Below are 13184 nucleotides of genomic sequence, written 5' to 3'. Positions count from 1 at the left end.
TCGCTCACCGTAGGCCGGAAACCCCGCCCCTTCGTCTGGTTACTAGGGAACTTGTGAGCCGGAAGCCCCGCCCGCTGAGCTGTTGTTGTGACGGTGACAGGCCCGGCCCGACCTGGCACCAACCCCCACGGCCGGACCTCCGGGCACCGATCCCCGCTGGCTCCGCTTCGCCCCGTTCAGGGCCCCGCACCATGAAGTGGATGTTCAAGGAGGATCATGCGCTGGGTAAGGGTCCGGGGCCTGGGGCTGCGCTGGGTGGGCTCACCGACCCCGCCGAGCCCCAGTGGGCCCTGAGCCACTGCTCCTCCGCCGCCCCCTGGTCCCACCAGGCTCCTAGCTCGGGCGGTGCCGTACGCACAGACTGGGGCCATTCTCAGCCCGCAAGCAAGGCCCTCCTCTCAGGCACCATCTCTCCACAGGCCTCCCTAGTTCACCCTCTCACTGCCCCCTCCACTGGGCACTGACCCTCCCCCACACGCAGTGATACCCATCTAGGCTACCCCTCTCTCCAGTCCACCTCTCCCCCGCAGGCAGAGGGCCCTGACCCTCCTCCCCCAACTGCCCAGTCATCTCCGACCCATTGCAGATCTTTAGAAGAGACACGTCCCTGGGGACCCCAGTACTGTGTCTCCTCCTGTAAAGATGCTACATGTTACCCCGGAGTTTGGTTCCTTAGGTAGCATAGGGAGATATGAAAGATAGGACTGGAAGGAAAGAGAAAATGGGGAGCTTCTCCTACGTGATCCTGTCTCCTTCATCTCTTCTGTTTCTCCTAGGTCTACCCTACATTGCCCAGGGTGTGAGCCATGTTGTCATTTTTCTAATTAAATGTTTTGTTTACAGAGCACAGATGTGTAGAGTCTGCAAAAATCCGAGCCAAATACCCAGACCGTGTGCCAGTAAGTAACCCATGCCAATCCTGTAACGCCACTTCTTCCCCCATATCCTGATACTTTGTCCAGGTGAAGTAAACTTCCTCTCCGATCACATTCTGATGAGTAGCCTCATGCAGTATGTGCTTCTTGCTGTTAACACAACCCTCCAACTATCTGCCCCCAACTGTGTACTGGTAAGTAACTTCCATCCCCTGACTTTCCAAATAATACCTTCTGGACACCTTTTTGGTCCCAGCACTGTCACCCTCCAGTGAGTGATCTCATCGGAGCAGCCCTCACCCAGCTGCATCCTAGTGACTGCTTCCTCAATGCCTGATCTCTAGACAGGTGACATCTCAGTGACTCACCCTCTGTGCATGCTCATATGCCTATGCCCTGACTACATCCAGGTACGTGACACCTTGTACCATGTATCAGAGGGGTATCCGTGTTAATCTGTATCCACAAAAAACAACAGGGAGTCCGCTGGCACCTTAAAGACTAACCGATTTATTTGGGCATAAGCTTTCTTGGGTAAAAAAACACTTCTTCAGTTGCTTATATCTGTAATTTTCACTCCATGCATCTGAAGAAGTGTTTTTTTACCCAAGAAAGCTTATGCCCAAATAAATCGGTTAGTCTTTAAGGTGCCACCGGACTCCACCTTGTACCATATTCATTTCTCTGTCCAGTCATTTCCCTGCCATTGCAGGGGCCTTGGGCACTGCTGCACTTTGGTCCCTCCTATTCTCTGCCTGTGACACACAATACTCTGGTCTCCTGTGGGGTATATATTGAGATCTAATTTCATTTATTGGGTTTTGTAGGTGTTGTATACTTATGATATACAGGAGATCAGACTAGATGATCTGGTGGTCCATTCTGGCCTTAAACTCTATGCCTCAGTTACACGTTGGTGAGCTCTCCATGCATGCACCCAATCTGACAGGATTCTAGTGGGTGATCCCTTCTGCGCAGCTGCCCATATGACCAGTTAGTAGTGGATGACTCTCCCTCCCCTCTGAGATCATGTCCCTGTAAGGGACTCCCCTCTAGCTGTGTCCTAGTGAGTTAAACCACCACACCTCATGTCTCACATCTTCTAGCCACATACCTCTGAGCAAACCTCTGCACCCCTGTTTGAGTACCAGATATTGACCCACCCCAATGTCCCAGTGCATGAATGAACCCCATCAGACAACACAGGAAGCAACCCTGTGATTTTGTTTATCTACTCCTTCCCCTAACTCTGTTCCCTCAAGCCCACATCAACTCCATTCTGACAGTCGCCTTAATTTCCTCAAGTTCATGCTGATCCTCCCCACTCTGACTACTACTTGATGAGCTGAATCTGCCTCCTCCCAATCCAATTTCGAATACCCAGGTTCAGGACATCTAGACTTTATGGATTCATATTTGGCTCTGTAAATCCAGACTAACGGGGGTTTGTAAGGGTGGCAGGCCCCCATGGCATCATTCTGAACCTGGGTATTTGAAATTTAGTTAAGAGCCAAAAAGGGCTGGGGGTGTCTATGAATCTCTAGGTCCCCAGCTGGGTTATTTGTTGAGGTGTTTCTGTGAGCCTTGGGCCCCCACCAGCTGTGGTATTCTGGGGGCCTCACAATTTAAAAAAACAACAACCAATTTTCATAAATACCAATTAAGGCATGAAACTTGATCCTTTTTTAGGTTATTCTTGTTCTCCGTAGCTCTGCCCACCATTGTAACACATACTAGCTGTCCCATCCTCCCCTCCCACCAAGTAGAGCTTCTGGAACCTGAAGAAATGAGCAGAATCCTCTCTGAAGCTCACTCTGGGACTGACTCTACAGATTGAACATATTTGTGCAGCATTCGGATATGAAAATGATGGGCAGTATAGAAACACCTGAGAGAGACTGGTACCTCTGTTTCAGGCCCCTCCCCTCCAGCACACCCTGGTTTCCTCTATAAGGTCTGGCTCATCTCTGTTCTTGTCTGGTACTTGGAGGAGCAGACAGCAGAGGGTCAATATTAGGCAGGTCCTTTCCTCCATCTGCCGATGATATCTAACCCTCCCTCAACCCAACATCCTCCTTTCTTTTGCTTCTGTGGCCATCCTTCCATCTTCCCCTCTCCCCCCCTTCTTCCCCAACCTTACCCACCAGGTTTATGGAATTTAAGGCCAGAAGAGACCATTGTGATCATCTAGGGCTTGTACACACTAGCGCTCACTTTGGTATAACTTAATTCACCCATGAGTGTGGAAAAGCCACCCCTCTGAGTGATGTAAGTTACATCAACCTAAGCGCTGCTGTGGACAGCACTATGTCGGTGGGAGAAGCTCTCCAGCCGACAGAGCTAGCACGGCTTAGGGAGATGGAGTAATTATGCTGAGCAGAGAGCCCTCTACTGTTGGCATAGTGCATCTTCACTAGCAGGGCTACAGCAGTGCTGCTACATTGGTACAGCCCCTAGTCTCATCTCCTGGATAATTCAAAACAAAATTTCACCAAGTGATTCCTGCATTAAGAACAGTAACTTGTTGTAGAACAGCAGTGTGGAACATCTGCTCCCCATGATGTATTTATGTAGCTTGCATGGCATAGCCAGACTTTAACTCACATTTTAAAAAGTTTTTTGTTCTTTTCATTGCAAAGATGATCTTCCAGATGTAACCTGAGTACAACCAATACAATGTTGCTTTTCTGAGTCTTCCCAGCCAGAAACAGTGACTCACAAGAGGTGAACTCCTGCGGACCCCTATTTATTTTATTGGGGTGTTAGCTCTAAAGCCCAACAACACTTTAAATGTCTCACCATTAACCATGAGTCTCTGGCTGGCTTCTCCCTAGAATTTCTTTCTCCATGCTCACATTGACAAGATGTACAAGTGCTCATATACAAATGCTAGAAGTGTGAATACTAAGATGAGTGAACTAGAGTGCCTGGCATTAAATGATGATCTTGATATACTAGGCATTGTGGAAGCTTGGTGGAATGAGGAGAATCAGGGTGACACAGTGATACAAAATATATAGGAATGACAGTAGGTTTTGTTTGGGTAGGAGTGGCACTCCATGTGAAAGAAAGTCACAAAGTAAAAAAAAATCTTAAATGAGTCAAACTGTACCTTAGAATTTCTAGGGACCTCCTGTCCCAAACTGCCCCCCCAGGACCCAACCCCCTATCCAACCCCCCCTGCTCCCTGTCCCCTGACTGCCCCCACCCAACCCCTATCCACACCCCTGCCCCCTGACGGGCTCCCCGGGACTCCCACGCTTATCCAACTGTCCCGTGACCCCCACCCCCGAACCTCCGCCCCATCCAACCATCCCCTGACTGTTCCCTGGGACTCCCTGCCCTTTATCCAACCCCCCGCTCCCCACCCCCTTACCATGCTGCTCAGAGCAGCAGGAGCTCGCTGCCCAGTCAGAGCCAGCCAGCCACACTGCCTGCGTGGCTGCAGGGTAGGGGCCAGGGGCTAGCCTCCCCAGCCAGGAGCTCAAGGGCCGGGCAGGACTGTCCCGCGGGCCATAGTTTGCCCACCTCTGGTCTAGATAATACTTAGTCCTGCCATGAGTACAGGGGACTGGACTAGGTGACCTCTTGCGGTCCCTTCCAGATCATAGAATCATATCACCAGCTAGTTTGATCTCCTGCATAACAGAGGCCATAGAATGTCCTCAAAATGATTCCTGTAGATAGCTTCAGCCTTACAATGTAACAGGATAAAAGCACAGATACAGTTTACAGGCTTGAAGCCAGCCTTTGCTTAGACCCATTTTCCTTATTTATCACTAGCACCTCAGTCTTCTCCAAAACAAATTAGGCATTAGGATAAAAGGTCAGGCTAAGGTTGCAGAGGATATCAGTGATAGACTTGGTGTAAAGGAGTTTTATCAAATTGCAAGAACTTTCTCAGCATACACCCTTACTTATGCTGTGACCTTTGGCTCCAGGGAGTAACTACATCACTGAGCTCATGATTATATGTTCAATACACCCTTGGAGGCCCGTGCTTACTAAGAGAAAAGTAAGGGATTGCTATATCAGGCCAGCCCAGTGGTCTAGACCCATATCCTGTCCCTGACAGTGAACAGTGCCATATGCTTTAGAAGGTACAAGAAACCCCTTAGTAGACAATTATGGAACATATGCCCATAGGGGAAAGCTTTACTTTCTCTAGCCGAGTGGTTCTCAACCAGGGATACGCATACCCCGGGGGGGCAGGGGGGGCGGGGAGAAGAATTCCTCTAGATATTTTCCTAGTTTACAACAGTCTACATCAAAAGCACTAGCAACGTCAGTGCAAACTAAAATTTCATACAGACAATGACTTGTATATATTGCTCTATATACTATACACTGAAATGTAAGTACAGTATTTGTATTCCAATTAACTTATTTTTTATAATTATATGGTAAAAGTGAGAGTCCGCAGTTTCAGTAAGAATGTGTTGTGACATCTTTGTATTTTTATGTCTGATTTTGTAAGCAAGTAGTTTTACAGTGAGGTGAAACTTGGGGTATGCAAGACAAATCAGACTCCTGAAAGGGTACGGTAGTATGGAGTGGTTGAGAGCCATTGCTCTAGCCCATTCACTATTTTATATACCTTTATCACATCCCCTCGTTGTCTGAATAGTCCTTATGGTTTTTCACATTCCCTCATTTTTGTCACCAATCTCAGAACATCCTCTGTATTAGCTGTATCTTTTTTGGAGGCAGCGTGCCGCCAGCAGCAGCACAGAAGGGTGACAATACCATACCAGGCCACCCTTACTTCTGCACTGCTGCCTTCAGAGCTGGGCAGTCAGAGAGTGACGGCTGCTGACTGAGGGCCCAGCTCTGCAGGGAGCAGCGCAGCGGTAAGGGTGGCAACACCAGACCCTGCCATCCTTACTTCTGCACTGCTGCTGGCGGCATTACTGCCTTCAGAGCTGGGCTCCTGGCCAGCAGCCGCCACTCCAGCTCTGAAGGCAATGCTGCCGCCAGCAGCAGCACAGAAATAAGGTTTCAGAGTAGCAGCCGTGTTAGTCTGTATTCACAAAAAGAACAGGAGTACTTGTGGCACCTTAGAGACTAACAAATTTATTTGAGCATAAGCTTTCGTGAGCTACACACACCCCCCGCTCCTTTTTGGGTCAGGACTCCGACCATTACAACAACATGAAATTTCAGTTTTAAATAGCTGAAATCATGAATTTTTATGATTTCCTATGACTGTGAAACTGACCAAAATGGACTGTAAATTTGATAGGGCCCTACTTATGCATACTAACATTTTGTTTTCTCTTTTGACTGCTGCTGCACATTGAGCAGGGTGTTTTGAGCTGTCTAGAGGGGATGAATCCAGTTAGGATGGATTCATTTCACCTTCTATTTGACATCCACCTGCCCATAGCATTATAAGACTGTCCTAGCAAGAGAGAAAATAATCTGTTTAGATCCGCCCAGAAAAGCCTCATCTTTGTATCTATGCTTTAATAGGTCATTGTGGAAAAGGTCTCAGGCTCTCAGATTGTTGACATTGATAAGAGGAAGTATCTGGTTCCATCTGACATCACTGTGGCCCAATTCATGTGGATCATCAGGAAGAGGATTCAACTGCCATCTGAGAAAGCAATATTCCTCTTTGTAGACAAGACTGTCCCACAGTCCAGGTGAGAGGCCATTAGACTGGAATTTGTGTGCATTTCACTAAAGATACATAAGCTCAGTGGTGCAAGTACGGCGGTCCGGTCCAGTCCCCCATACTAGTAAGATATTTATAACTGGTACTCCGTACCAGAAAGACACAGGAGGCTGCCGGGTGGCCCCACACCAGCAGCTCCTCTTGCGTGGCTGTACCACCCCGGCCCCGCCCCCAGCCTTTCCACACAACTGCATCTCGTCTGGGGTCTGTACAGCAGCCCCATCAGAGGACAGGGTTGGGGGTGGTACAACTGCACCAGAGGAGTGGTCCCATGTTCTGCTCTTTTCGCTGCTGCAGTTCCGGAGAGCCCTGCAGTTCAGAAGTCTCTGACACAGTGGGAGGAGGACAGAGCCCCTCCCCCCAGGTAGTGTGGGATGGATCATGGTGAGGGTATAGGGAGAGCGCAGGGGCCCTGAGCTGGGAGGGGGAGAAAGTCATGTGAGGAAGTCATGTCTCCCCTTTGTGCCCCTCCCAGGAGGGCAGCGTGCCAGTAAGAAATGAATTCTGCTTGCACCACTGCATAAGCCTGATGGACTGCATTCTGCTATGATGTTAGTGTTAACCCCCTCAATAGGATATACTGAGGAGCAGCTCGCTGAGGAAGTAAAGGAAGAATGGTTTGCTATTTTAATATCATTGCCCTAATTTTTCTCATTTTATTTAAAAGCTGGCAAAATACAAACCCCCATCTTATTTATAAGAATAAGCTGGAAGAAAAGATCATTGTAAAGCAACTCAGTTGCAACATGCATCAGGGAAGGGTGGTGGGGAAGGTTATTGAAATGCCATGTTAGTCGTCTAAGACACAGATGGTGAACTTCTTGCCAAGAAAGGAAGTATAACAAAGTGGACAGCACTTCAGCAAGAGTTCAGGAATCATTTTAGTATCCAGAGGAGAGGATCACTAAAATCCTCTTAAACTTTAATTTCTTTGGAGCAAGTACTGTGCTTACTCTATGTTCTCTACAGCACCAAGCATGATACCAACAGTCAAAGTTCCATTGAGAATGTTAAGGTTGCATGATTAAATGCTCAAAAGTGAATACCATAGTCAGGATTCCTGGAACAACCCTTAAATCTACCCCTGGTATGTATGAATCATTATGATGCAGACACCTACTTTCCTAAATAATACAGTGCAGAATTATAATCTTGTAGGGTGCAAAGTGAATGAAGGGAATGGCCCCTTGTCTTATTCACTATGCATTTTATATAGAAATAAATTTTATTGGCTGCCTGGTGTACACAGAATGATATATTGTAGTAGCAGATACTACATAGGCACCAAAGGTTGTAGCAGAAGCTACATGCTGTTTCTCAAATAATGCAGTATAATCATGTTACTTACTAACATGGCAGAGATAAGGCATTACTTGATATTTGAATGCTTAAAACCATGCAACCTTAATGGTCTCTTCAGACAATCTGCAAAAGATTTTTTAAAAAATTGCGTGTTGTGTTCTTCCCTCCCCCTTTGCTACTTTATTGTGTATGAGGGCCTGAAAGGGATTTTTTTTTTTCCCTTCCTGCTTGGTTACTCAAGTCTGATCTTCCTGGTATTGCAGTAACATCTTTTTGGGTGTGTATCTCAGATGTGAGTTGTTAACTTTCACATATTAACTAGATGGACAAGGATGTTGAATCTTTAACAAAGGCATCTTTTTGCCCAAATGTTAACAAAAAACAAGGTTTAACTAGAGGGTCACACACTTCCTTGCTTCTGTAGGTCAAGCTCATTGCATGTAGCAGGGGGCTTCTGGTATTCCTCCATTTCCCCACATGCTTCCTCTGCGCCACCAGGCTACTTCTCTGTTTAAAGGACTCACTGCAACACCCACATGATGGCCCCAGCATCTTCACCCTTACCTTAGGGCTGAAATCTTTCTTGAGTTCCTGTAGCCAGCCACAAGCATCATCCTTACTTCCCTAGCTCCAGTCAGCAACTGATCTGCTCTGTCCAGCAGCTCCTTTTATATGAGCCTGCTGGGATCTGATTAATTGCTTCCCTGCAGTCTCTCTCTGCAGCCTGGAGGACTCGTCTCTACTGCTGTTTCCTGGGGTGGGGTGTGGTAGGGCTGCGAGGCCTCCAGCAGGGGGCCTTAGGGCCTGGTACACCCCATCACATCCCCTTATTCACTTCTCCCCCCATGTCAGGGTCCCAGTTTTCTCCCCATGCCAGGGGCTTTTGTGTGCACCCCCACTACCTCCCATCCTCTCTTTCCCTCCACTATTCTTCTTTTCTTTTCTTCTCTTTTCTTTTTCTGAGTGTCAACATTTTGAAACAGTTGGGAGGATGGGCAGAGTTAAAATGAGCGGTATTAGACTGGAATGTGTTACTGGCTGCCTCAACTGTTTCCTTGATTTTTAGACAGTTACAGAGGTGGTTGACAGGTTTCAGAGTAGCAGCCGTGTTAGTCTGTATTTGCAAAAAGAAAAGGAGTACTAGTGGCACCTTAGAGACTAATCAGTTTATTTGAGCATAAGCTTTCGTGAGCTACAGCTCACTTCATCGGATGCATCTGCTGGTTCTACTAACCAGATGCCAGGTGCTCATGTGTCCTCCATTTCCCCTTTCCTGTTTTTTACTTCCCACTAAAATGAAAAAGGTTCCACTCATTGCGCAGCACATTCCTTGAGATGTTATGGATGGGATGTGGCATTCAGGGGTCATAGTGTTATCTTCAAACAGAGAAATGCTGTCAAGTGAGTGTAAGGCCTCACATGCTCAGCCAAACAGCTTCACTGAAAATCCATTCCCCCCTGCAAGCTACTCATCTCTTGTTATAACACAATCTCACAGTGCCTCAGGCCACCTGCAGGGGCACAAAGCTGACTGTCCAATTTAAACAACAAACAGGAAATAAAACCTGTTTTTTGACAAATCTTTCAGGCTATTATACATCATAAAGCAGCATAATAGGTCACAGGACTTTTTTTTTTTTTCATTTTAAAGATCACTTAATATTCAACAAACACCTACAAAATGTCATTAAACACAAGTTGCAGCATCTGGAACTATTTGGCTAGACAGCACCAAAGCAGCCTGTTCTATACAAGGTGCACACTTAGGACGATGGCATATAGGGCATGCTCTTACCTCACTGTACAATTAATGAGACATGACTACTACAGACATCATCTGCAGTGAATGAGGCAGAGTATAATAGAAGCCTTACCTTCTTCAACGCACCCTCTAGCAGATTAATTCCATCATATGCAGTGAGGTTAACCACACGTGCATGCTCAGTGCAACAACCTTCCTTTCTTTGGAATGTTGGTATTCCCAAAGTATTGGAACTGCATAAAATTAGTCTAAATCCTTCATCACATGGTCAAATCAAAATGTATTTTCACATGGACACTGAAAAGGTCCTTCTCGTCAATGAGGATTGGTTTCCTGCCAAATTTAAACTTGCTACCCTCAGACATTTTGGAGCAAGAGTTAGATTAGTCTCTTTATTTTATCATAGGTGTTCATTCCCCCAACCTCTCATTTAAAGTGGCTGAATTTGAAATATTTTTTGCACAAACTTTCAAAATAAATTCACCTTTGGATACAGACTGGGCCTTGAAAATTAGTCCAACAGGGTATGAACTGAACACTGGAATGGGAAAGGGGAGTTATCAATGGAAACGTTCACACAAACTTAAATCTAGGTGGTGATGTTGCTTCAGCTACAACAACAAAAGTGGGCTATTGAGGGTGTGATCCCACTAAAAGTGATGACATCCCAAGACTTCAGCTTCAACATGTCTAGACTGTAAACATACCAGTGCATTAGGCCTCAAACAGCATCTACTAAAATCTACATTTATGAAATGCATTTGTGTAGCTCCACAAACTTAACAGTAAAAATCCAAGCATTTTGCAGATTCCCAGAAATTCTTTATGAATGCCAGTGCTAGAACATCTGGCCTCAGGAGCAATCAGGGATATTGGTGATGACTAAGGGATGTGGATGCCTGCTGTGTTTCTCTGGAATCAGTAGCATTTCAGATATTCTCATTCATGTATTTAAACTTACACTTCTAGTCTAGAGCTTTGTTTTTCATTGTATCCCCTTCTCTCTGTTTGCCATACAGTAATTGTTACCATATGCAGCTCTGCTGCCTTGAACAACTTCTCATTGTGTTTTCTTTTTCTTTCCCCTTGTTCAAGCCTAACTATGGGGCAGCTTTATGAGAAGGAGAAGGATGAGGATGGATTCTTATATGTGGCCTACAGTGGAGAAAACACATTTGGCTTCTGAATGCTGGGGTCTGGCTGCTGCACCATCCCGCAATGTATCTTGTAAATAGCCAATTGTTTTCAGTTATGACACCCACAGAGGTTTCTCCCATACACATCATGCATTTGTAACTGGATTAATTTCCTAATATATTGATAGGTCTTGTTTTATTAGACTGGTAAATTATCAGAGTTTTTCGGGGGTTTTTCCTTTATTGTGCATTGTCCTCATGGCTATAAGTTCCCAGAGCCTCACCCCTCTGGAATACATATTTAATTACATTGTTTATATATTGATGCAAAGTAGTTGGGCTACTAAAACATGAAAAAGAGGAACATGCATTTATTCTGGATTTAGTTTCAGGTGTTAGCTTGACAAGAATTAAAATATTAATTATTAGGAACACTGGCTTCACTAGGTTATTCTGAGCAGTAGCAAGATGCTTATCATATTGAACTGAGTTAATGTTCCTCTTTCTGAATTCTATTAAGGAATAACTACAATAAAAATTCCTCCCACACTGTTATGCTGTTATTTGGCCAATGTCCTTTCTTTACCTTAATTTTGGCCAGCAAGTGGTGCGTGTCAAGATTCTACAGTGAGGGAGCACACTGACGCACATAAAAGGAGGAAAAAAGGATCTGTCCTTGGGGACCAAACCACCATGCCTGGAGCAGCCAGTCCTCATTAGGAGAGGAGCCAAGAGTTGCCAATAGGACCCAGCTGTCAGTCCAAGGATGCTGGGGAGGAGGGACCTGGACAATGGGATTGCGTATATGGGGAAGAGCTGACAGTCAAAATACTGGACAACATATGCAGGGGCAGAAGAGGACCCGGCAGCAAAGGAGTGAGAGAGAATAATACACTAGGTAGGAGATGGAAATTAAATGAAGGGCAAAAAGAGACAGTAGGACTAATTTTTTCCAAAATCAATAATTGCACAGAAGACAGTTAAATATATAAACCCTGTTCCAGGTAAGCAACTGCTGCTGATATTGCATGACTCTGAATGAGAAGGAATGTATTCCCAAGACAATCCTTCTATTCTTTTAAGTACGGATGCTCCCCGATTTACGCAGGCGTTCTGTTTAGGAACGCCTTGCATAAGTCAAAATTTGCATAAGTCGGAAATGTATCTCCAAACATTATGCAAAAAAAACCCCCAAATCTCCTATTTCTAGGTTACGGAAGTTTTTCTGTAAGATCAGATTTGCGTAAATCGGGTTTGCGTAACCCGGGGAGCGTCTGTAGAAGAGGTCCAGATTGGAATTAGCAGAGAGGGGGCAGACCAGGGCAAACAGAGGTGAGAGAAGGTTATATACCCTTACATCAAGTTTCACTTCCCCCAATGGTTCTCAACCTATTTATCATTGTGGGCCGCATCCACTACTACATGTATGGCCCTGAGGATGTCACATGGGCCGCAGCTCTGTGTTGATTGGGCCACAAGCGGCCCGCAGGGCACAAATTGCAAACCACTGCTCTACTTCATGAAAATTAAAAGCCACTCCAAATTCATGATTGGAAAATAGGTATAGTCACATCACAACCCTCAGTGGGTACATCTGTACAGCAGCTTGGAGCTAGAATTCCCAGCTTGGGCAGCCATACACACGATTGAGCTAGCATACTGAAAATAGCAGTGTGGGCATGGTGGCTCAGGCTAGTCACCTAAGTACAATCATGTCCATGGTCCTAGGTACATACTTGGCTGGCTAGCCTAAGCTGCCATTTGTACCACTGTGGCCATACTGCTATTTTTAGCTCACAAGCGCAACCAAGCAGTGCATGTATAGCTACCTGAGCTGGGAATTACACCTTCCAGCTGTGCTGTAGACATACTCTAAACCAGGGGTGAACGTGGGCTGGTACCCAACTGATGTTAAAGCGCTGCTGCAGTGCTTTAACATAATTGCCCCTTCCCCTCCCCCTGGGCTGCTGACCAGGGGGAGAGTGAGGGGGCAGCTGCCCCGGGGCTAGCGACTTAAAAGGGCCCGGGGCTCCCGGCCACTGCTACCACAGCAGCAGCTGAAGCCCCGGGCCCTTTTCAATCGCTGCCAGAGCCCCAGGTGGTGCAGGCCAGGCAGTGCAAATAGGCTGTCTGGGGGAGGCTGACCCCCTACCAGCCCCGCCCCTTCTGGCCAGAGCCAGGCCTCCGTACTGGTAAGAATTTAATATTACTTTTACCCCTGCTCTAAACGTAAACAGGCTCTTAGACAAGTAAATGGGGCTGAAATTATTTTGATCTTCACTCTCTCTTTACAATGGTGCACAAGGGCCTTGGGGAACCAGGACTGAATCACAGCACTGGCCTTTGGCTCACGCGTTGTGCAAACCCAGAACAAATGGTATTAATTATGCCATAAGCTTTCAACTTCCACATCACTGCTACACTGTTCACAC

General features: G+C 46.3%; 1 protein-coding gene across 1 annotated transcript; it reads left to right on the top strand.

Annotated features, from left to right (window-relative positions):
* The first annotated feature begins 25 nt into the window (after window positions 1-25).
* GABARAPL2 (GABA type A receptor associated protein like 2) lies at window positions 26-12254 on the top strand. The gene is made up of 4 exons (XM_074969043.1): window positions 26-225; window positions 844-899; window positions 6348-6520; window positions 10712-12254. The coding sequence occupies exons 1-4, from the start codon at window positions 192-194 to the stop codon at window positions 10800-10802; spliced, it is 354 nt and encodes a 117-aa protein (XP_074825144.1). The 5' UTR covers window positions 26-191; the 3' UTR covers window positions 10803-12254.
* Window positions 12255-13184: the final 930 nt, after the last annotated feature.

This window comes from Natator depressus, chromosome 12 (assembly GCF_965152275.1).
Source record: "Natator depressus isolate rNatDep1 chromosome 12, rNatDep2.hap1, whole genome shotgun sequence".
Lineage (NCBI taxonomy): Eukaryota > Metazoa > Chordata > Testudines > Cheloniidae > Natator > Natator depressus.
This window is presented reverse-complemented; position numbering and strand designations above follow the sequence as displayed.

What these genes read in the sequence shown, in the direction of transcription:
- GABARAPL2 (XM_074969043.1), top strand. Translation starts at nt 192, where the DNA reads ATGAAGTGGATGTTCAAGGAGGATCATGCGCTGG. An exon ending in CAAGGAGGATCATGCGCTGG is followed by an intron (nt 226 to 843) that starts GTAAGGGTCCGG and finishes TTTTGTTTACAG; the next exon opens with AGCACAGATGTGTAGAGTCT. An exon ending in AAGACTGTCCCACAGTCCAG is followed by an intron (nt 6,521 to 10,711) that starts GTGAGAGGCCAT and finishes CCCTTGTTCAAG; the next exon opens with CCTAACTATGGGGCAGCTTT.